We start from the raw sequence: 25,123 nt of genomic DNA, 5'->3' as shown, positions 1-25,123 counted from the left end.
AGCTTGGTGCACTGAAGGATGGGCCCTTAGGGGTTATGCCTTCCTATATATTCAGGTTTCCCCCATGTGTCATTTTGGATCCATAGCTATACATGCCTGAGGGGTCTACAGAGCCATGCCCATGTGGAGGAGCCCAGAACTCACGTAATCAATGATGCACTCGCTCTCTTTGTCATCCCCACGTAGCTTTCTCACTAACAATTGGATAAAGTCTTTGAAGGTTGTTGCCATGTAAACGTCTTCATTTTCTAATTCCACACCATCACACAACTCCTTCACTTCTTCCACCAGTCTGGAAAAAAGGGGATTTTAAAGAATAGGAGCATGGAAAGAGGGGTGGCAAACATGCATCATTCTAGCAGCAGAGGTGGTGGTGCCAAACACACTATCCAGACCTTCATCCCAGCACCCAAAGCTTGAGTATTAGTCTAGAATTGGGGTTAAGATCACAGTCTATGGACTCAAAAGGTCCTAGTTCCAAGTTCTGGCTCTACCACTTACTAACTTGTGACCTTGAGCAAGTGACAAACTCTTCTGTGTCTTAGTTTCTTCACCTGTAATATGGGAATAATAATAGCTGCACTACTATTTTGTGATGAGTAAATGATATAATCCAACTATTAATAATAATTAATAGAAGATTAATAATGATAATTTTCAAAAGATACTGTTAAACATGAAAAATAAGTCACAGATTGGGAGAAAATATTTTAAATCATATAGCTGATAAAGGACTTTCATTCAGAATATATAACAAACTTTCAAAACTCAACACTAAGAAAAATCAATCTAAGTAAAGTGGTCAAAAGATTGATCAGTTGTTTTACCAAAGAAGAAATGTGGATGACATATGAAAGGAAAAATGCTGAACATCATTAGTCATTAGGGAAATGCAAGTTAAAACTACAAGACATGGCTAGATATTCATTAGAATATCTAAAATTATAAAGCCTGACCATACCAATTACTGGTAAAGATGTAGAGCAATTGAACTCTTATAAATTGCTGGTAAGATTATAAAATGGTACTTTGTAAAGCAGTTTGTCAGTTTCTTAAAAATTAAACATATACTTCCCATTTTACTTTTAGGTATCTACCCAAGCAAAATAAAAGCCTCATGTAGACAGAAGATAACAGAGTAGGAAGCTCCAAAAATCCATCCCTCCACCTAAATAACTATTGAACTTGTAGGAATTGTTGAATCAAATGTTTTAGAAATCTGGAGTCAAGTGAAAATTTGCAGTATCCAGGGGAGAGTATGATGAGAAGCTGGCAAATGTCAGTAAATTTCAGTGAATTTCTGCCTTTCAGTGAGGTATTATTGGCTGTCATCTCTTATCTCTCTTCTTTGTGGCAGGAAGCCCTAGAGGCAACAGGCCACATTCCTGGTTACAGCTTGCTGAAGCCAGGGTGAGCAATAAAAACTGTGTCCTTTGTAACTCAGAATTATGTGTTCTGAGTGTTGATACTGAACACTGAGGTGCCAGCACAAAGTCTGGCAGCCATTGTTTCAATCTCTACAGGCTGAAGCAGCTTCCCTGGGATATAAAGAGGTTTGTTTGTCTTTTTTTCTCCTTTGGGAGCCAGTCATTTAAGAAAATCTTTGCTAGGTCACAGGCTGCCTGCAGAGATAACAGAATAGAAACTTTAATAACTGACTACACATAACAAGAAATACACACTTGGTTTTTTCTTAAAAAAAAAAAAAAAAAGTTTGGGAGAGTAATGAATGAATAGCTCCAGACCTCAAGACACTGGATTTTGCAGTCCCTAGGAAGTGAGAGAATTAGAGTTTCAGAAATATCACAATATAATAGTCAAAATGTTATTTCAAACCAAAAGAGCAAAAATATGAAAAGTATAATCCACTCACAGGAAAAAAGGGAATTCAAAAAAATAAATCCTGAGGAAGAACAGATATTGAAATCGTTAGTCAAAGATTTTAAATCAACTGTCTTAAATATGTTCAATGATTTTTTTAAAAACCATGAACAAGAACTAAAGAAAATAAGAAAAGTGATGTATAAAAATGACAATATTAATAAATAAATAGAAAATATTATAAGAATCCAAACAAATTCTCATGCTGACAAGTACAATACTTGAAATAAAAAGTCTCTAGAGGGGTTCTACAGCAGATTTAAGCTGGCAGAGAAAAAGAATCAGTCAATTTGAAATTACCTAGTATGAGGACCTGAAAGAAAAAAAGAGTGAATAAAAATAAATAGAGCCTGAGAAACCTGTGGTACATCATAAAATATATTAACATACTCATTATGGGAGTTCCAGAGGAGAAAAGACATAGAGAGGACTCCAAAAAAAAATCCTAAGGAATAATAATTAGAAAGTTCCTAAATCTGAGAAAACATGAATATACATGTCCAAAGAGCTCAGTGAAGCCCTGGCTAGTGTAGCTCAGTGGACTGACTGCTGGCCTGTGAACCAAAAGGTCACTGGTTGGATTCCCAATCAGGGTAAATGCCTGGGTTGCAGGCCAGGTCCCCATCAGGGGGTGGGCAAGAGGCAACCACATGTATGTTTCTTTCCTCTTTCTCCCTCCCTTCCCCTCTTTAAAAATAGATAAAAATAAAATCTTAAAAAAAAACATTAAAAAAAAGACAAAAAGCTCGATGAACTCCAAACAGGATAAACTCAAAAGAACCACAGTAAGACATATTACAGTCAACTCACTGAAATGCAAAGACAAAGAATAAACTGGGAAAGCATCAAGAAAGAAGTGACTCATCACATACAAAGGATCCTCAATAAGATTAGAAGCTGATTTCTCCTCAAATACCATGAAGAACAGAGGCAGTGGGATACAGAGTCCTGAAAAAAATTAATAATCAACCAAGAATTAATAAAGGAGACATTAAGACATTTCTAGGTAAATAAAAGCTGAGGGGGTTCATTACCTATAGATCTGTCCTACACTAAATATTAAAGGAAGCCTTTCAAGCTGAAATGAAGGTCACTAATGACTAACTCAAAGCCATAAAAAAATAAAAAGAAAACACTAGTTAAGGTATCTACATAGATAAATATGAAAGCCAGCAGTAATGTAATTTTGATATGGTACATAACTTCTCTCTTTTTCTTTTGTAATATAATAGGCAAATGCATGAAACAATACATTAAACTCTACATTAATGGCTATACAATGCATAAAGATGTAATCTGTGACAATAACAATATAAAGGGTTTCCCCCTTTATATAAGAGAGAGATATATAAGACTAGAGCGTTTGTGCACTATTGGAACTAAGTTGGCATTATTTTAACTAGTTATTGTAGTGTTAAGATGTTAATTATAATCTCCAAGTCAATAACTAAAAATAAGGGAATCAAAATTATACACTCCAAAAAAAAGTCAGTAATGGAAAAACTGAGGAATATATAAGACATACAAAAACCAAATTAATAAATGCCACAAGTAAATCCTTCTTTATCAGCAGTCTGGATAAATGAAATGGAAAAGTGAATAAAAAAACAGCATCCAACCATATGCTACAAAGGATTCACTTTAGATGTAATTACATAAAAAGTTTGAAAGTACAAAAATGGAAAAGATACTCCATGCAAATAGTAACCAAAAAAAGAGTTGGGGTGGCTACATTTTGGCAGACAAAATAGACTTTCAATTGAAAAAGTCTAAAAGAGACAAAGAATATTGATTAAAAAAAACCTGATACAACAAGAGAATATAACAATTATAAACATATATACACCTAAAAACACAGCTCCATAATAAAAAACAAAAATTGGCAGAATTGAAGAGAAATATACATTTTACAATAATAGAATTGTAAATGCCCAACTTTCAATAATAAATAGAAAACCATAGAGAAGATAGAGGGAAGAGAGGACTTAAAAAAATACTGTAAACCAGGGGCGAGTGAGGTATAAGGAGACTAAATGGTAATAGAAAAAAAATAAACCAGAAAAACACTATAAACCAAATGTATATATACAGAGCACTCCACCCAAGAAGAGCAGAATTCACATTCTTCTCAAGTCCACATAGTATATTCTCCAGGATAAGTCATTTGAAAACCACACAAGTTTTAATAAGTTTTAAAACACTAAAATCTTATAAAATATCTTTTGTACCAAAATGCAATAAATCTAGAATCAATAGCAGAACAAAAACTGAAGAAATCACAAATATGCGGAAATTAAATAGCATATTCTTTTTAAATTGTTAAATTTTTTCCAGTTTTATTGAAAAATATTTAATATACATAACTGTATAAGTTTAAGGTATAGGGCATGATGCTTGATTTACATATATTGTAAAATGATTACTATGATAGCTTTAGTTAACATCCATTGCCTCATTTAGATACAATAAAAAGAAAATTTTTAATCTACTCTTAACAACTTTCATATATATAATGCAGCAACATTATCTATAGTGATCATCTTGTACATTTCATTCCTACTACTTATGTAACTGGAAGTTTGTACCTGCTTACCTCCAAAACCCCAACCTCCTCACCCCCACACCTCTGCTAACTAAAAATCTGACCTCTTTTTCTATGAATTAGGAGGCGTTTTGCTCTTCTTGGGTTTTTTTTTTTTTTAAAGACTCCATGTATGAGATCATACAATAACACTTTCTTAAACAACCAATGGGTGAAAGAAATCACAAAGGAAACTATAAAATACCATCAAAGGAAAAGAAAAACACAACATACCAAAACTTATGGATCACAACAAAGTAGTGCTAAGAGGGAATTTTTTAACTGTAAAAGCATACATTAAGAAAGAAGGATGTCAAGTCAATATCTTTTTTTTTCTTTTTTTTTATTAATTTATTTACTTTTTAAATACATTTGTCTCCGCCTTCCCCCCCCCGTCTTTCCCTTGCCCCCTCCCACCTTCCCTCCCTCAGCTCTTCCCCTTTGGTTTTGTCCATGAGTCCTTGCTATATGTTCCTTGACTTTCCCCTTCCCTTCCCTTTCTAGCCCTGGCTGGCATGGCTCAGTGGATCAAGTCAATATCTTAACTGTATACCATGTAATTAGAAAAAGAAAAGCAACCTAAAGCTAAAGCTAGCAGAGAAAAGGAAATAATAAATATTAGAGCAGAAACAAATGAAAAAGATGTGTGATATTCTTTTTTGTAGTGTTTTTGTCTGGTTTTGGTATCAGAGTAATGGATGTAAACCTTGTAGAATAAATTTGGAAGCATTCTCTTCAATTTTTCTGGCATAATTTGAGAAGAATAGATATTAATTCTTCCTTAAATGTTTAATAGCATTCACATGTGAAGTGACCTGGTCCTGGACTTTTGTTGCGAGTTTTTGCTTATTTATTTTATTTTTTATTTATTGAGGTAATATTGGTCAGTAAGATTATAAAGATTTCAAGTGTACATTTCTATAATACATGATCCACATATTGCACTGTGTGCCTACCACCCCAAACCAAATCATCTTCTGTCACCATGTATTTGACCCTTTTTACCCTTTATGGCTCGCTCACTTAAAATTTTTTAATCCCCATCCCTCTGTTAATAAACATACTATATTTATGAGTTTTGATCTTTCTTGTTTATTCATTTGTTGCTTTCACTTTTATATTCCACATGAGTGCAATTATATGGTTCTGAGCTTTTTCTGCTGACTGACTTTGCTTAGCATTATATACTCAAGGTCCATCCGTGCTGTTGCAAATGGCAGTATTTCATCTTCTTTTATGGCTGAGTAGCATTCTATTGTACATTTGTAGCACATCTTTATTTAATCATCTATTGATTAATAGATCATCTATTTAATCATCAATTGTTTCCATGTCTTGGTGACAGGGATATAATGCTGCAATGAACATAGGGGCGCAAATATCTTTGTGAATAAATGATTTCAAATATTTAGGTCGATACACAGAAGAGGGGTGGCTGGATCATATGGTAATTCTATTCTTAATTTTTTGAGGAACTTCCATGCTATTTTCCATAGTGGCAGTACCAATTTATAATCCCACCAGCAGTAAGTGAGGAAGATTCCTTTTCCTACACAACCTCTCCAATGATTGTTATTACTTGTCCATTGATAAGAGCCATTCTAACAGGTCTGCAGTAGTATCTTGTTGTAGTTCTTTCTCTTTTTTTATTGTTCAAATACATTTGTCTCCACCTTCCCACCACCATTTTACCCTATCCCCCTACCCCACCTCCCTCCTTCAATCCTTTCCCACTTTGGCTTTGTCCAAGGGTCCTCCACACATGTTCCTTGACTTGACCCTTCCCTTCCCTTTTCCTGCCACCACCTCCTTCCTTCCCTCTTGATTCTGTTGGTTTCTTTTTTCTATCAGTGTTGCTAGTTATGTTTTCCTTGCTTGTTTGTTTTGTTAATTAGGTTCCACTTACAGATGAGATCATATGGTATTTGTCTTTCACCCCCTGGCTTATTTCACTCAGCATAATACTCTCCAGTTCAATATATGCTGTCATGTAGGGTAGTAGTTCTTTCTTTCTTTCTGCTGTGTAGTAGTACATTGTGTAAATGTACCATAGTTTATTGATCCACTCATTTACGGATGGGCACTTAGGTTGCTTCCATCATTTGGCTATTGGAAATTGTGCTGCTATGAACATGGGGTGCATAGGTCCTTTTCTCTTGGTGTTTTGGGATTCTTAGGGTGTAATCCCAGCAGTGGAATTACTGGGTCAAAAGGCATTTCCATTTTTAGCTTTTTGAGGAAATTCCAAACAGTTTTCCACATGGGCTGCACCAGACTGCATTCCCACCAACAGTGTACTGAGTTCCATTTTTTCCACAGCCTCGCCAGCACCCATTGTTTGTTGATCTGTTTATGATGGCCATTCTAATTGGTGTGAAGTGGTATCTCATTGTGGTTTTAATTTGCATTTCTCTGATGGCTAGTGATGCTGAGCATCCTTTCCTTTGTCTCTGGGCCTTCTGCATCTCTTCCTTTGATAAGTGTTCAGTTCAGGTCCTTTGCCCATTTTTTAATTGGATTGTTTGTCTTGGAGGGGAGTCATTTGACTTCTTTATATATTTTGGAGATCAAACCCCTGTCTGAGGTATGATTGGCAAACATATTTTCCCATATGGTTTGTTCCCTTTTCATTTTGCTGATGTTTTCTTTAGCCATGCAGTAGCTTCTTATTTTGATGAGGTCCCATTTGTTTTTTCTTTCTTTTATGTCCCTTGCTTTATGGGACATATCGGTGAAAAAATTGCTGCGTGGGATATCTGAGAGTTTCCTGCCAATGTTCTCCTCTAGGACTTTTATGGTGTTGTGACTTATATTTTAGTCTATTATATGTCTTGAGTTTATTTTTGTGTATGGTGTCAGTTGGTGACCAAATGTCAAATTTTTGCATGTAGCTGTCCAGCTCTCCCAGCACCATTTGTTGAAGAGGCTATTTTTACACCAATTTATGCTTCTACCCCCTTGGTCAAATATTAATTGACCATGGATACATGGGTTTATTTCTGGGCTTTCTATTCTGCTCCACTCATCTATGTGTCTGTTCTTGTGCCAGTACCAGACTCTTGATTACAGTGGCCTTTTAATATAGTTTGATGTCAGTTACTGTGATCCCTCCTACTTTGTTTTTCTTTCTCAAAATTGCTGTGGCTATTCAGGGTCATTTATGGTTCCATATAAATTTTTGAAATGTCTATTCTATGTCTGCAAAATACATCATTGGTATTTTAATAGGGATTGTGTTGAATCTATAAATTACTTTGGGTGGTATGGACATTTTGATGATGTTAATTCTTCCAATCCATGAACACAGTATATGGTTTCATTTCTTTGTGTCTTTCTTAATTTCTTTCTTCAGTGTTATATAGTTTTCTGCATACAGGTCTTTTACCTCCTTGGTTAAATTTATTCCTAGATACTTTATTTTCCTTTTGCTATTTCAAAGGGGATATTTCCCCCTGATTTCTGCTTCTGATATTTCATTGTTGGTATAAAAAAATGCCTTTGATTTCTGAATATTGACTTTGTATCCTGCTGTTTTGCCATATTCATTTACTAGGTTGGGTAGTATTTTGGTGGAGTCTATAGGGTTTTCTGTGTACACTGTCATGTCATCTGTAAACAATGATAGTTTTACGCCCTCCTTTCCAATTTGGATGCCTTTTATTTCTTTTTCTTGTCTGATCGCTGTGACTAGGACTTCCAATATTATGTTGGGAGACTTCTCTCCTCATGGATTTTTTGGAATTGTCTGAGGAGGACAGAGGTTAGCTCTTCTTCAAATGTTTTGTAAAATTCTTCTGTGAAACTTTCTGGTCCTGAGCTTTTGTGCGCTGGAAGTTTTTTGATTACTGCTTCAATTTCACTAGCTGTTATTGGTCTGTTCAGGCTTTCTGCTTCTCCTTCATTCAGTGTTACGTTATCTTTTTCTAGAAATTTGTCCATTTCATCGAGGTTTTCAAATTTCTTGGCATATAATTGTTCATAGTGATTTCTTACAGTCCTCTGTATTTCTGTGGTATCAGTAGTAATTTCTCCTCTTTCATTTCTGATATTATTTATTTGGGTCCTATCGGTTTTTTTCTTGACAAATCTGCTTACTGACTTGTCAATTTTGTTTCTCTTTTCAAAGAACCAACTCCTGGATTGGTTGATCCTCTGAATTGTTCTTTTACTTTCTATGTCATTCAGTTCTGCTCTGCTCTTGATTATTTCCTTCTTTCTACTTGCTCTTGGCTTTGGTTGTTGTTGTTTCTCCAGTTCTAGAAGCTATAGTATTATGTTCTTTATTACAAATGCTTCTATCTTTTTTAGGTAGGCCTGCATTGCTATGAACTTTCCTCTCAGGACTGCCTTTGCTGTGTCCCATAGGTTTTGGACTGTTGTATGTTCATTTTCATTTGTTCCCAGAAACTTTTTTATTTATTCTTTGATATTATTATTGACCCATTCATCATTTAATAGCATGCTATTCAGTCTCCATGAGTTAAAATATTTGAATTTTTTTCTCGAGGTTGGTTTCTAGTTTCAAGCCCTGTTGGTCTGAGAAAATGCTTGTTATAATTTCAATTTCCTTGAATCCGGTGATGCTTGTTTTGTGTCCTATAATGTGGTCTATCTTTGAAAATCTTCCATGTGCATTTGAGAGGAATTTGTACTTTGCTTCTTTGGGATGAAAGATTCTATATATGTTTGTTAAGTCCATTTGATCTAATACACTGTTCAGTTCTGCGATATCCTTGTTGATATTTTGTTTGGAAGATCTATCCATTGGTGACAGTAGGGTTTTAAAATCCCCTGTTATCAGTTTGTTGAAGTCCTCAAAGATTTTTCTTATATATTTGGGTGTTCCTGTGTGGGGTGCATATAAGTTGACAATTTTTATGTTTTTTGATTATCATGAAGTGTCTTTCTGGGTCTCTTTTTAGGGTCTTTGTTTTGAAATCTATTTTTTTCTGAAATGTTGCTACTCCTGCTTTTTCATCCTGTCTATATGCTTGGAATATTTTTTTCCATCTCTTCACTTTCAATCTGTGTAGGTCCTTTGTTCTAGGTGGGTCTCTTGTAGGCAGCATATGTGTGGGTCATGTTTTCTTATCCATTCAGCTACCCTATATTTTTTTATTGGAGTATTTAATGCATTTAAATTAAATTATTATTGATAGGTACTTATTCATTTTTTTCCCTTTGTACCTGTCTTCCTCTCTTTCTCATTCTTTTTCTTCATCTTCCTAAAGCAGTCCCTTTAGCATATCTTGCAATGCTGGTTTTGTGGAGATGTATTTTTTTAGCTTTCTTTTGTCTGGGAAATTCCTTATTTTGCCTTCCATTTTAATTGAGGGCCTTGCTAGGTAGAGCAGCCTTGGTTGCAGACCTTTGTTTTTCAATACTTGGTATATTTCTTGCCATTCCCTCTTGTCTTTAGCGATTCTGTTGAGAAGTCAGCTGCTATCCGCATCACGCCCCCCTTGTATGTTAATACCTGTTTCTTGCTTGCTTCTTTTAGGATTCTCTGTTTTTCTTTGATATTTGTCATTTTAATGATGATGTGTCTTGGAGTGGCCTCATTGGCTTCTCTTAAATGGGACCCTCTGTGCTTCCTGGGCTTGTGTGATCTTTTCTCTCTTCAAATGAGGGAAGTTTTCCATCATTACTTTTTCAAACAGTTCTCTATTCCTTCCTCTTCTTCTTCTCCTTCTGGTTTCCCTATTATATGGATATTATTACATTTCCGATTGTCCAGCATTTCCCTAAATGTCTCTTCATTATTTTTGAGTCTTTTTTCACTTTCTTGCTCTTTCTGGGAGCTTTTTTCTACCTTACCTTCCAGCTCACTGATTCAGTCCTCAGCTTCACCTAGGCTGCTTTTGATTCCTCTACTGTGTTCTTCAATTCAGAAATGGTATTCTTCATTTCCTCTTGTCTCTTATTGATGGTTTCTGTGTCCTTTCTCTGCTGATACAGTTTGCAGTATTTCCTCATAGTTTCCCTGTAGTTTTTGGTAATTCAGTTTGAGCTCACGGTGCTCTGAGCTTCCTTAGAATCATTGTTTTGAACTCAATATCTGATAGTTTACTTGCCTCCATTTCACTTAGTTCTCCTATGGGGGATTCCTCCTTTCCCTTTGTTTGGAGGGTGTTTCTTTGTCTTCCCGTTATTAGTGAGACTCTTCTTTTTTGTTTCTGGTTCTTAAATTGATCTTTCTTGACTTCCTGACTCTGTGGTGTGAACTTCTGTGGTAGGAGACCACTGTTTTTTCTTTCTGTATCTGCCCTTGATGATGTCAGATGTTGACCCTCTCTGATCTTAGGCAGGGTTTTCAAGACTTCCCAGAATCTATTCTGTGTGGCTGTCTCCTTCAGTTGTTAATGTAGTCACTCTGCACTCAGTCATCAGGCTTGGGCACTACACGGCGGGGCAAAGTCCCTCCTGTGGGTGGGGTTATTGTGTTCTTTCATGCTGCTGCTTAGGGGGAGTAGTCTACCTGAGCAGGATTGCTGCTGCCATACCGGGGAGGAGTCAGCCCTAGGATCCCGATGGCTGCTTTCTCAGTTCTCTTCCCAAAGTCTCTGTCTCCAGACTCTCCTAAAGTGTCTCTAGACCACTCTGCACCCCCTCTAGCCAAGGATCTAGTATCTGTTACTGCCACTCTGTACTAACCAGGCTTGCACACCATCTGGCCAGGGCAGAGCCTCCTGGGGGTGGCACTATTGTGTCCTCTCATCTGTCCCACTCAGAGGAGTGGTCTGCCTGAGCAAGATGGCTCCTGCTTTATGGGGGATGTGTCAGCACTGGGACCCCCCACTCACTACTCTCAGTTCTCTCCCCAAAGCCTCCTTCCCCAGTATCTCCTTAGGCGGCTCCAGCCCACTCTGCCCCCCACTTTTGCTGGAGCCCAGGGTAAGTGGCTGAAAATAAAAATTTATGCATTGGCCCTTTAAAAGGCTCTCTGTGTCTCCAGCAGCCTGTCTCTGGCAGAGAGCAAACCTGCCACTTTTCGCTGTTGGCTGTTATCTGTGTACTTTTTGGGCTGTGGTCCTTTAGGCTGGAAATCCCCACCTAATGTTAAGACCATACTCTTCTCAGGGTGATCCAATTGGCCATTTAAATATCCCTCTGTCACTGCTGCCCTTTGGTGCCCAGCCCACCTTCTTGAGTTCTACCACACTCCTTATCAGTCAGGTTGTGCTAAATTTGATTCCTCTGTTTGTCCAAGGTTATAAGTCTCCTCTCTTGCTATTGTTCATTTGTTTGTTCCAGGTGATCTCTCCACAATTTAGTTGTAATTCCAGTTTGTTTCTGAGAGGAGGTCAGTGTGACTTCCATTCACTCCTCCACTACCTTGAAGCCCATTAGATTCCTCTTATTGGTGAGATCATATGGTATTTGTCTTTTACCAACTGGCTTATTTCACTTAGCATAATATTTTCCAGTTCCATCCATGCTGTTGCAAAAGTTAGGAGTTACTTCTTTCTGCTATGTAGTATTCCATTGTGTAAGTGTACTACAGTTTTTTGACCCACTTATTTACTGATGCACACTTACACTGTATATTTTGGATATTAACCCCTTGTTGAAACTGTTTGTAATGTCATCTCCCATTTGATTGGTTAACTTTTTGTTTTGTTGTCAGTTTCTTTTGCTGTGCAGTAGTTTTTTTTAGATTAATATAGTCTCATTTAGTTATTTTTGCCTGTACTTCCCTTGCCTTTGGGATCAAAGTCACAAAATCTTCCTTAAGACCAAAGTTCATAAGTTTAGTACTTATATTTTCTTCTATGTAATTTATTGTTTCAGACCTTATATTTAGTTGTTTGATGCATTTTGAATTAACTTTTGTATATTTGGATAAACTGTAGTCTAGTTTCATTGTTTTTCATGTGGCTTTCCTATTTTCCCAGAATCATTTATTGAAGAGGCTTTCTTTTCCGCATTGTATATTTTTGGCTTCTTTGTCAAAAATTATTTGTCCATACACATCTGGGCTTATTTCTGAGCTTTGAATTCTTTTTCATTGATTTGTGTGCCTGTTTTTCTGCTAATACTATGATATTTTGATTACCATCACTTTGTAGTAAAATTTGAAGTCAGGGAGTGTGGTAACTCCAGTTTTACCTTTTTTTCTCAGGATTGCTTTGGGTAGCTGAGGTCTTTTGTGGTTCCATACAAATCTTATGGTTCTTTTTTGTTTTGCTTTAAATTTCATTGGGATTTTACTGGGGACTGCATTAAATCTGTATATTGATTTGGGTAATATGGACATTTTAACTGTGTTGATTTATCCAACCCAGGAACATTGAATAATTGTCCTTTTCATTGTATCTTTTTCAATTCTTTTAATAATGCTTTGTAGTTTCTTGTAGTGTTGAAATTTTTTTGACTACTACTTCATTTCATTGCTAGTAATCATTCTGTTCAGGTTTTTTTTCCTTCCTGCTTCATTTTTTGGAAAGTTTCATGTCTAGAAACTCATCCACTTCTGCTAGGTTATCCAATATAATTGTTCATAGTATTCTTCAGTGACCCTTTGTATTTCTGTGGTATTGAACCTCTTCTCTTTAATTTTTTATTTTATTTATTTGGGCTCTTTCTTTTTGTTCTTGATGAGTGTGGCTAAATGTGCAAAAATTCTCAACAAACTGTTAGCAAACTGAATTCAACAATACATAAGTAATTATACACCATGATAAAATGGGTATTATCACAGGAATGCAATGACATTTCAATATCCAAAGATCAACATGATATACCACAATCAGCAAAACCAAAAAACAAAAATCATATGATCATTATAGAAGATGCAAAAAAAGCATATGACCAAATCTAACATCCTTTTGTGATAAAAAAGAATCTCTCAATAAAGTGGGTATAGAGGGAATTTACTTTTATGTAATATATAACAAATCCACAGCTAACATCATACTCAATGGTGAAAAGCTAATAGCTTTTCCTCTAAGAAAGGTACAAGACAAAGGTGCCCACCCCCACCACTATTTTTCAATATTGTATTGGAAGTTATAGCCATGACAATCAGATAAGAAAAAGAAATAAAAAGCATCTAAATTGAAAAGGAGAAAATAAAATCATCACTATTTGCATATTGCATAATACTATATATAAAAAGTCTTAGGCCCTGACTGAGTGGTTCAGTTGATTGGAGTGTCATCTCCTATACCAAAAGGATGCGGGTTCAATCTTTAGTCAGGGTACATACCTAGATTGTAGATTCAATCCCCAGTTTGGATGCATGGGGGGGAAACTGATCAAAGTTTCTCTCACATCAATGTTTCTCACTCTCCCTTACTTTTTCTCTCTAAACTCAATAAACACATCCTCAGGTAAGGATTAAAACAAAATCCTAAAGACTCCACCAAAAAACTATGAGAACTAATACATTAATTTAGTAAAGTTGCAGAATACAAAATTAATACACAGAAATTCATTGTGCTTCCACACACTAATAACAAATGATCAGAAGGGTAAATTAAAAACAATTCCATTTATAATTGCATCAAAAAGAATAAAACACTTAGCAATAAATTTAACCACGGAAGTGAAAGATCTTTATTCTGAAAACTATAAGACATTGAAGAAATTGAAGTGGGTGAAATGGGCACAAATAAATGGAAGGATACATTGTGCTCATGGACTGGAAAAATTAATATCATTGACATGTCCATACTGCCAAAGAAGTCTAGTTTCAATGCAATACACATTAAAATACCAAGGGCATTCTTTTCAGAAGTAGAAAAAAAGTAATCCTATAATCTGTATGGAATCACAAATAATCCCAAATACCTAGAAAAAGCTTAAGAAAAAAGAACAAAGTTGAAGGTATCATGTGCACTGATTTCAAATTATACTATAAAGTTGTAAAAATTAAAACAGTATGGTACTGGCACAAAAATGGACACAATGATCAATGGAACAGAAAAGAGAGCCCAGAAATAAACCCTCATGTATACAGTCAATTAATCAAAGGGGACAAGAATATGCAATGGACAAATGACAGTCTTTTCAATAACAGGTGCTAGGTCTACTTTGCAACCACATGCAGAAGAATGAAGCTGGACTACTTCTTATACCATATACAAAAATACTGAAAATGGATTAAAGGCTATGTTTGACACCTGAAATTTTGAAACTCATAGAAGAAAACATAAGAAGTAAACTCTTTGACAGAGATCTTAGCAATATCTTTTTAGATAATTCTCCTTGAGCAAGGGAAACAAAAGCAAAAAGAAATAAACATGACGGCATCAGATTGAAAAGCTTCTGTACAGCACAGTAAACTATCGAAAAACAAAAAGACAACCTATTGAATGGGAGAAGGTATTCTCAAATGATATATCCAATAAGGAGTTAATATCCAAAATATGAAAGAAAAATCATAAAACTCAACATCAAAAAAAATCTGATTTAAAAATGGGCAGAGGACATGGATAGACATTTCTCAAAAGAAGACTATAGATGGCCAACAGAGATATGAAAAGATCTTCACAATCAATAATCATCAGGGAAATGCAAATCAAAACAATAGGATATCACCTAATAACTGTCAAAATGATTCATTAAAAAGTCAACAAATAACAAGTATCAGTGAAGATGTGGAGAAAAGAGAACATTCATGTTCCCTTTGGTAGGATTATAAATTGGTCCAGCCGCTATAGAGCTACTATATGATCCAGGAATTCTACTTTTTGGTATTTATTTGAAGAAAACAAAAATGCTAATTTGAAAAGATATATGCAATATATGCATCACTATGTTCAAAGCAGCATTATTTATGATAGCCAAGATATGGAAGCAACTTAGGAAATCATCAATAGATGAATGAATAAAGAAGATTTGATATACACATACAATGGAATGTTACATAGCAATAAAAAGAATAAAATCTTGCCATTTGTGAGAACACAAATGAACTTAGAAGTTAAATAAGTTAGACAGAAAACAACAAATACCTTATAAAACCACTTAGATGTGGAATCTAAAAAAAAAAAAAAAAGCCAAATGAACAAAACAACAAAAACAGATTCAGAAACAGAACAAACTCATGTTCCCAGAGGGGTCAACAGTAGAAGAATGGGTGAAAAAAATGGAGTCCACTTACAGGTATGATCATATGGTAATTATCTTTTATCAACTGGCTTATTTCACTTAGCTTAATATTCTCCACTTCCATCCATGTTGTCACAAAAGGTAGGAGTTCCATCTCTCTCTCTCTTTCTCTCTTAAATGTAGATTGATTTTATTTATCTTTTTAAATGTCAAAGTTAATTATAAAATATTAAAAAAATTTAAAACCATTATGAAGTCTCAGCAATTAAACCAACATGACACCAGCACAGAAATAATCAAGTAGATCATTGAAATAGAATAAGTATTCTAGAGACCAATGTATATATATTGTTAATATATGTATGATTAAGTTGATATTTCAAATCAGTGGGTAAAATAAAGCTTATTCAACAAATAAGGTGCATGGACCACTATTACTTGAAATAAAACAAATATAGAGCCCTATTTCACACATTATTGAAGCAATATTCTACTGAGTTAAAAATCAATATGTAGAATCCAAGGAGTTTTAGAAGAAAGTAGAACTACTATTTTTCATGACCTGAAGTAAAATATTCAAACCCAGAAGCTATAAAGTGAATATTAACAATATGACTATATTAAACATTTAACTATATAGTAATATACATATCAAAAAAGTGAAAGGACAAGGAATAGAAAAGTATTTGCAACACATCTAAAACATGCTTAATATGTTTCTTGGGGTTTTTTTTGGAAAAAAGTTCTACAAACCTTTAATCAATAAATGGGTAACAAATACCAAAAAGTCATTTAAAACTTTTTTTTTAAATAATAGAAATAGGCAAGAAATATACTAAAACAGGTTTAGTGTCAACAAATAGTAAAGGAATAATTAAAATAACATCATGTCACAATCAGATTAATAAGTATTAAAAATATTGGTAATATCAAGTATTGGCAACTCTGACAGGAATTGGGTATTCATAGAAACTTTTTCTTCATCTTAAACCAGTCCTTTAGCATATTTTGCAGTGCTGGTTTGGTGGAGGTGTATCCTTTTAGCCTTCTTTTGTCTGGGAAACTCCTTATTTCGCCTTCCATTTTAATTGAGAGCCTTGCTGGGTAGAGCAGTCTTGGTTGCAGGCCATTGCTTTTCATTACTTGTAATATATCTTGCCATTCCCTTCTGGCTTGCAGTGTTTCTGTTGAGAAGTGAGCTGCTAGCCATATTGGGGCTCCCTTATATGTTTCTACCTCTTTCTCTCTTGCTTGCTTTAGGATTCTCTGTTCATCTTTGATATTTGCCATCTTAATGATGATGTGTCTTGGAGTGGGCCTCATTTGGTTCCCTTTGAATGGGATCCTCTGTGCTTCCTAGACTTGTGTGAATTTTTCTTTTCTCCAATTAGGGAAGTTTTCCATCATTACTTTTTCAAACAGGTTCTATATCCCTTCCTCATCCTCTTCTCCTTCTGGTATCCCTATTATATGGATATTATTACATTTCAGGTTGTCCTGATTTTTCTAAATGACTCTTCATTCTTTTTGAGTCATTTTTCCTTTTCTTGCTCTTTCTGGAAGCTTTTTTCTACCTTGTCTTCCAGCTCGCTGATTCGGTCCTCAGCTTCAACTAGCCTGGTTTTGATTCCCTCTACTGTGTTCTTCACTTCAGAAATGGTATTCTTCATTTCCTCTTGTCTCTTATTGATAGTTTCTATGTCTTTTTTCATGCTGATAGAGTTTGTGGTAAGTTCCTCATAGTTTCCCTGTAGTTTTTTGTAATTGTTTCTGAGCTCAGTGAGCTCACTGAGCTTCCTTAGACCTGTTGCTTGGAACTCAATATCTGATAGTTTACTTGCCTGTCTTTCATTTAGTTCTCTTTGTGGGGATTCCTCTTTTCCCTTTCAGTGGGGCACATTTCTTTGTTTTCCCATTATTTGTGAGACTCTTTTCTTTTGCTTCTGCTTCTTAAATTGATCTATGTTGATTTCCTGACTTTGTGGTATGAACTTCTATGGTTGGAGACCACTGTTTTCACTTTCTGGATCTGCTTCTGATGATGTCAGATATCGTCCCTGTCAGACCTTAGGCAGTCTGTTCGAGACTTCCAGTAATCTACTGTTTGTGGCTGTCCCCTTCAGTTGTTAATCTATTACTCTGCACTCAGCAGGCAGCTTAGACAGCACAGGGTAGGATGGAATCCCACCTGGGGGCGGGGCTATTGGATCTTTTGATGCTGGTGCCATTCAGGGGGAGTGGTCTCTTCCTGAGCAAGATGGCTGTTGCTGCATGGGGGATGAGTCAGCACAGAGATCCCACCAGCTACTCTCTCAGTTCTCTCCCCAAAGCCTCCTTCCCCAGTCTCTCCTCAGGTGTCTCTAGCCCACCCTGCCCCTGCCTTTGCCGGAGACCAGGGTAAGTGGCTGCAAATAAAAATTTTACATTGGCCCTATAAAAGGCTACTTGCATTTCCAGCTGCCTGTCTCTGGCAGAGAGCAACCCTGCCGCTTTTCACAGCTAGCTATTTTCTGCGTACTTTTTGGCCTCTGGTGCTGTGGGATAGAGATCCCTGCTTTTGGTTTAGACCTCACTCTTCTCAGAGGGATCCTACTGGCCATTTCAATATCCTTCTGGTGGTGCCACCCATTGGTGCCCCGCCCGCCTTCTCAGGTCTGTACCGCACTCCTTACCAGTAGACTGTGCTAAAGCCTATTTTTCTGTCTCCAGGGTTACAAGGCTCATCTCTCGATGTTGTTCAGTTGTTTGTTCCAAGTGATTTCTCCAAAATTTAGTTGTAATTCCAGGTGGGTCCTAAGATGAGGTCAGTGTGACTTCTACTCACTCCTTTGCCATCTTGATTCTCCTCCATTTTTCCATTCTTAAAATGCCTTATTTTCTTTCCATCTTTATCAATTTTTGATGATTCATTGTTGATATTGTGGTGGTTGTTGCATTTCTTCAATTTTATTTCTAGTTTTTTATTATTTTTGTATTTCAAATCTCAAATTTTACCATTCCCCACTCTTACTCCATTTTGCCTTCCTCCTGCCTTTTCTCTTTTTTTTTGTTTTAAATTTTAATTTTCCCCTGTCTTAAGCTGGTTTTCTTTCCTCACTCTTAGTATGCCTTCTCCCCCTAGTCTCTTAAAATCACTTTTCTTTCCTGTAGACATCTCATAAGTTTTCTTTTTATCCCTCCTTATTCCCATTCCACCTATATTAATCTTTGCTCATTTGTTGTTCATATTCCTATGCTGTATCTTTTTCTCCAATTCAGTTCCCATTTTTTCACTATATGTTTAAAATTTTTTGTTTAAACCTAATACTACACTCTTCCCTTTACTTACTCTATTCTGCCTTCAACCCTCCCTTTTTTATATACAATGTAAATTTTATTTTCCTTCGTCTCTTCATTTCTATTCTATACTCTTATTATTTCTCCTCCCTCTACCATCTCAAAGTTATTTTTCTTTCAGTTAGTCATCTCATATTCATTTTTCACTTCTTATAATAGTCAATCTCTTTACACCTCTATTAATATTTGCTTACTTGCTATTAATAGAGTGGTTGTCGTGGGTTTTAATTTTCTAGGTTAGAGTTTGTTTCCTGGGTTGCTTGGTTTTGTTCTGGAAGAAACTGTGTAAGAGCATACAAGACATGGTGGGCAGTGTGACTCTCAGTCAGAAGCCAGAGGGGAGAACCCACCAAAGAATGACCCAACAACCAAAACTCAATTACAACCAGAGATCCCACGTAAATCACATAAAGGGCATCTCAAGAGCATAGAGTTCAGGAGATGAAGGAGACTACATCATTGAGTCATATAGGTCTGCTACCACAGAAGAGCACACCATGAAGACAGAGAGTCAAAGCAGATTAACCTAATATGCAGAAACAAACAAGAGTCACTTTAATGGGGACAAAAAGAAATAACCCTCAATCGAAAGGAAAGGAGGAATCCCTGGTAAGAGTGCTAAATGAAATTGAGACAAGAAAACTATCAGACATTGAGCTCAAAATGATGGTTATAAGGATGTTCAAGGAGCTCAGTGAGAACTACAAGGGACTCTATAGAAGCTACAAGGAACTTACTGTGAACTATACCAGCAGGAAAAAAGGACATAGAAGTTATCAATAAGAGCAAGGATGAAATGAAGAATATAATATCTAAAATGAAGAACACAGTATAAAGGATTAAAAGCAGGCTAGATGAAGCAGACGATACAATCAGCAAGTTGGAAGAGAAGGTAAAAAAAAAAACTCCCAGACAGAACAACAAAATGAAAAAGTCTCAAAAAGAACAAAGAAAGTTTGAGGGAGCTGTAGGACAACATGAAACATAATAATAATTGAATTATAAAGATAGCAGAAGAAGAAGAAGAGGGGCAAGGGATAGAAAACCTGTTTGAAAAAGTAATGACAGAAAAATTCCCTAAATTGATGACAGAAAAATTCACACAAGTCCAGGAAGCACAGAGGATCCCAATCATGATGAATCCAAAGAGACCTGCCACAAGACACATCATAATTAAAATGGCAAAATGTAAAGACAAAGGTAAAATCTTAAAGGCAACAAAAAAGAAATAGCTAGTAACATACAAGCCAGCTTCAATAAAGCTATCATCTGATTTCTCTACAGAAACGTACAAGCCAGAAGGGAATGGCAAGAAATATTCCAAGTAATAAAAAGCAAAGGTCTGCACCAAGGCTACTCTACCCAGTGAGGCTCTTATTTAAAATGGAACACAAAATAAGGAGTTTCCCAGATCAAAAAGAAAAAAAGGCTGAAAGAATATATCTCCACCAAACCAGCATTGCAAGAGATACTAAAGGGACTACTTTAAGAAGATGAAGAAAAAAGAGAGAGAGGGACACTAGTACAAAGGGAAAAATAGCAATGAGTAAGTAATAATAACTATAAATAATAACCTTAAATGTAAATGGATTAAATGTTCCAATCAAAAGACATAAGAATGGATAAGAAAACATGGCATGCATATATGTTGTCTACCAAAGACCCACCTCAGAACAAAAAACTTACACAGCCTGAAAGTAAAGGGATGGAGAAAGATATCCCAAGCAAATGAACATGAAAAAAAATGTTGGGGTAACAATACTTATATCAGACAAAATGGATTTCAAAACAAAGGCCATAAAAAGAGATAAAGAAGAAAACTACATAATACTGAAGAGAGTAATCCATCAATAAGTTATAACCCTTGTAAACATATATGCACCCAACAAAGGAGCACCTTAATATTAAAAGAAAATATTGGATGACTTCAAGAAAGATATCAACAGCAACACACTCATAATAGGAGATTTTAGCATTGACAACAATGTACAGATCTTCCAAGCAAAAAAATCAATATGGATATTGTGGCAACACTCTAGATAAAATGGACCAAATAGATATATACAGAACCTTTCACTCCAAAGAAGCAAAGTATATATTCTTCTCAAGTGCACATTGAATATTTTCAAAAATAGACCACATTATAGGACACAAAGCAAGCCTTAACAAATTCAAGAAAACTGAAATCATGTCAAGCATCTTCTCAGGCCACAATGGATTGAAACTTGAAACTAATCTCAAGGAAAAAAAACTCAAAAACATTCAAAGACATGGAGACTGAATAACATGCCATTACATAATGAATGGCTTAACAATGAGATCAAGGAAGAAATCAAAAAGTTTCTGGAAACAAATGAAAATGAATACATAACAGCCCAAAACCTATGGGACAGTGAAGGCAGTCCTGAGAGGGAAGTTCATAGCAATATAGACCTTCTCTATCTTATAAAAAAGGTAAGAAAATCTCAAATAAACACTGTAAAACTACATCTACAAGAATTAGAGCAACAACAACAATAACCAAAGCCAAGAGTGAGAAGAAGGAAGGTGATGATCAAGATTAGAGGAGAATAAAATGACATAGAGACTAAACAAACAATTTAAATGATCAATAAATTCAGGAGCTGGTTCTTTAAAAAGATACACAAAATTGACAAACCTATAACCAGACTCATGAAGAAAAAAAAGTTAGAGGACCCAAATATATAAAATCAGAAATGAAAGAGGATAACTTACAACTGATAACACAAATATACAAAGGATTGTAAGAAATTACTATGAACATCTATACACCAAGAAACGGGACAATCTGAGTGAAATGGACAAATTTCTAGAAACATACAACCTTCTAAAACTGAATTGAGAATAAGCAGAAAATCTGGATAAACCAATAACAACTACTGAAATTGCAACACTAATCAAAATGCTCCCAGCACACAAAAGTTCTGGACTGGACAGCTACACAGAATTTTACAAAACATTTAGGCAAGAGCTAAACCCTATCCTGCTCAAAATATTCCAAAAATTCCAAGAAGAGGAAAGATTCCCAAACTCTTTTTATGAGGCAAGCATCATCCTAATTCCAAAACCAGATAAAGACAAAACAAAGAAAGAAAACTATAGGCCAATATTGTTGATGAACATATATGCTAAAATCCTCAACAATATACTGGCAAGCCAGATCCAGCAACACATTAAAAAGATCATACACCATGATCAAGTGGGATTCATCCTAAGAATGCAAGGATAGTATGATATTCACAAACCTATAAACATAATACACCACATAAACAAATGAAAGACAAAAATCACATGATCATATTAATAGGTGCTGAAAATTCATTTGATAAAGTATAGTGCTCATTTATGATTAAAACAGTCAGCAAAGTAGGCATAGAAGGAGCATACCTCAACATAATGAAGGCCATATACAAGAAACCTACAGCCACCATTATACTCAAAGGGCAAAAACTAAAAGCTTTCTCCTTAAGATCAGGAACAAAATATGGGTGTCTGCTTTCTCCACTCTTATTCAACATAGTCCTGGAAGTCTGGAAGTGCTAGCCACAGAGATCAAAGCAGAAAAAGAAATAAAAGGCATCCAAATTGAAAAGGAGGAAGTAAAACTATCATTATTCACAGATGGCATGGTAATATACATAAAAAAACCTATATTATCTACAAAAAGTCTACATGACCTAATATGTCAATTGGGCAAAACAGCAGGATACAAAGTCAATATTCAGAAATTGATGACTTTTTTTTATACAAGCAATGAAATATCAGAAAGAGAAACTAGAAAAACAAATACCATTTACTATATAGCAACAAGAAAAAAAAGTACCTACAGATCTATTTAACCATGGAGGTAAAAGACCTGTGTTTGGAAAACTAGAGAACACTGGAGAAAGAAATTAAGGAGAGATACAAATAAATGGAAGCATGTACTGTGTTATTGGTTGGAAGAATTAATTAATTAAAATATCCATACTACCCAAAGCAATCTATAGATTCAATGTAATTCCTATTAAAATATCAATGGTTTACTTCACAGATCTAAAACAAATATTTCAAAAATTTATATGGAACCAAAAAAAGACCCCAAATAGCCTCAGCAATAATGAGAAAGAGGAATAAAATAGGAGGGATCACAATATCTGATATCAAACTATACTACAAAGCCACAGTAATCAAAGTAGTCTGGTACTGGCATAAGAACAGACATATAGATCAATGGAACAGAATAGTGAATCCAGAGATAAACCCATAAATCTAAGGTCAATTAATATTTGACAAAGGGGACTGTAGCATACAATGGAGCAAAACTAGCCTCTTCAATAAATAGTGTTGGGAGATCTAGACAGGTATATGCAAAAATATGAAACTAGACCACCAATCTACACGATACACCAGAATGAACTCAAGATGCATAAAAGGCTTAAATATAAGTCATGACACCATGAAATTCCTAGAGGAAAACAGGCAGTAAAATTTCAGTTATCCTAGGCAGCAATGTTTTAATTGATATATCCCCTAGGGCAAGGGAAATAAAGGAAAAAAGAAACAAATGAGACTACATCAAATTAAAAAACTTTACGGCTAAGGAAACAATCATCAAAGTGAATATGGATCGACTGTATGGGAAATCATATTTGTCAATGATACCTCAGACAAGGGTTTAATCTCCAAAATATGTAAAGAACACACACAACTCCATACCAGGAAGAGAAACATTCCAATTAAAAAATGGACAAAGGATCTGAAGAGACTTCTCCAAAGAGGACATACCGAGTGCCCAAAGACATATGAAAAGGTGCTCAACATCACTAGCCATCAAAGGGATGCGAATTGAAACCACAGTTAGATACCACCTCACACCAGTAAGAATGGCCATCATTAACAAAACAACAAACAACAAAAGCTGGTGAGGATGTGGAGAAAAGGGAACCCTAGTGCACTGTTGGTGGGAATGCAGACTGGTGCAGCCACTTTGGAAAACAGTGTGGAATTTCCTCAAAAAGCTAAAAATTGAACTGCCTTTTGACCCAGTGATTCCACTGCTGGGACTATACCATAAGAATCCCAAAGCACCAATTTGAAAGAATCTATGCATTCCAAAGTTCATAGCAGCACAATTTACAATAGTCAAGTGCTGGAAGCAACCTAAGTGCCCATCCGTAAATGAGTGGATCAAAAAACTATGGTACATTTACACAATGGAACACTCTGCAGCACAAAGAAAGCAAGCTACTACCCTTCATGACAGCATGGATGGACCTGGAGAACATTAAGTTAAGTGAAATAAGCCAGGCAGTGGAAGACAAATACCATATGATCTCACCTATAAGTGGAACCTAATCAGCAAAGCAAGCAAGCAAGGTAAATACGACCAGCAACATTGAAAGAAAGAAGAAACTGACAGTGATGGGAGGGAGGGAGGGAGGGAGGGAGTAGTAGGGAGGGGAACGGGAAGGGTCATATCAAGGAACAAGTGTGATGGACACATGAACGAAGCCAAGGTGAGGAAGGATTGAGGTGTGGAGGTTGGGGTGGGTGGGGCAGGGGAAAGGGGTTGTGGGTAAATGGAGACATGTATTTGAAAAATTTTAAAAATATAAATAAATAAATTTAAAAAAACAATCCTCTTATATACCCCAACATGGTAAACCTAAAGGACATTATAGTAAGTAAAATAAGCCACTTATTTAAGGCATCTAAAGTAGAAAGTAGAAGGATGGTTGACAAGGGCTTGGGGGAGGGTAAAATAGAGAGTTGCTGTTCAATGGGTGTAAAGTTTCAGTCATAAAAGATGAAAAAGTTGAGCAATCTACTGTACACCATGGTGCTTATAGTTAACAATATTATAATGCACACTTATAAATTGAAGGGAGTAGATCATACTATATTGTTTACCATAATAAAAACAAAAGGGTATATACTCTTAACTATTTAGAAAACAAAACAAAGAATTAGTTTTTTATGCATCCTCCATCAACCTCAGCTCAGAAGTACCAGGAATGCCTGGCTTGGCCTCTGAACATCATTCTCCCAGGTGTCTGAAATTCTTTTACTTAGCATTATTTTTTAACAAAACATTTATTGTATACTTTACATGGACCATACAAATAAGTCAGAGAGAATAACAAGGACCCATGGTGCCCAAGATTTCTAAGTACACAGGCCCAATTCAGCCATTTTACATATATTGCAAACTTGTGACTGCAACACCTTCCATCAAGAAGTGAAGTCTATTTCACCACCCCTTGAAGC

At 35.6% G+C, this 25,123-nt stretch overlaps 1 protein-coding gene across 1 annotated transcript in view; it reads right to left on the bottom strand.

Annotated features, from left to right (window-relative positions):
• The window catches only part of ALDH1L1 (aldehyde dehydrogenase 1 family member L1), an 86,710-nt gene that overhangs the window by 28,654 nt on the left and 32,933 nt on the right, over positions 1–25,123 (bottom strand). The window contains exon 10 of the mRNA XM_054587307.1: positions 145–292. Within this exon, the coding sequence (XP_054443282.1) occupies positions 145–292 (148 nt within the window). The remainder of the gene's footprint in view (positions 1–144; positions 293–25,123) is intronic.

Source organism: Pteronotus mesoamericanus, unplaced genomic scaffold, assembly GCF_021234165.1.
Source record: "Pteronotus mesoamericanus isolate MK-2021 breed Mesoamerican mustached bat unplaced genomic scaffold, CSHL_Meso_final scaffold_118, whole genome shotgun sequence".
In the NCBI taxonomy this organism is placed as follows: Eukaryota; Metazoa; Chordata; class Mammalia; order Chiroptera; family Mormoopidae; genus Pteronotus; species Pteronotus mesoamericanus.
The sequence above is the reverse complement of the archived record's forward strand: the minus strand, read 5'-3'. Positions and strand labels throughout refer to the sequence as shown.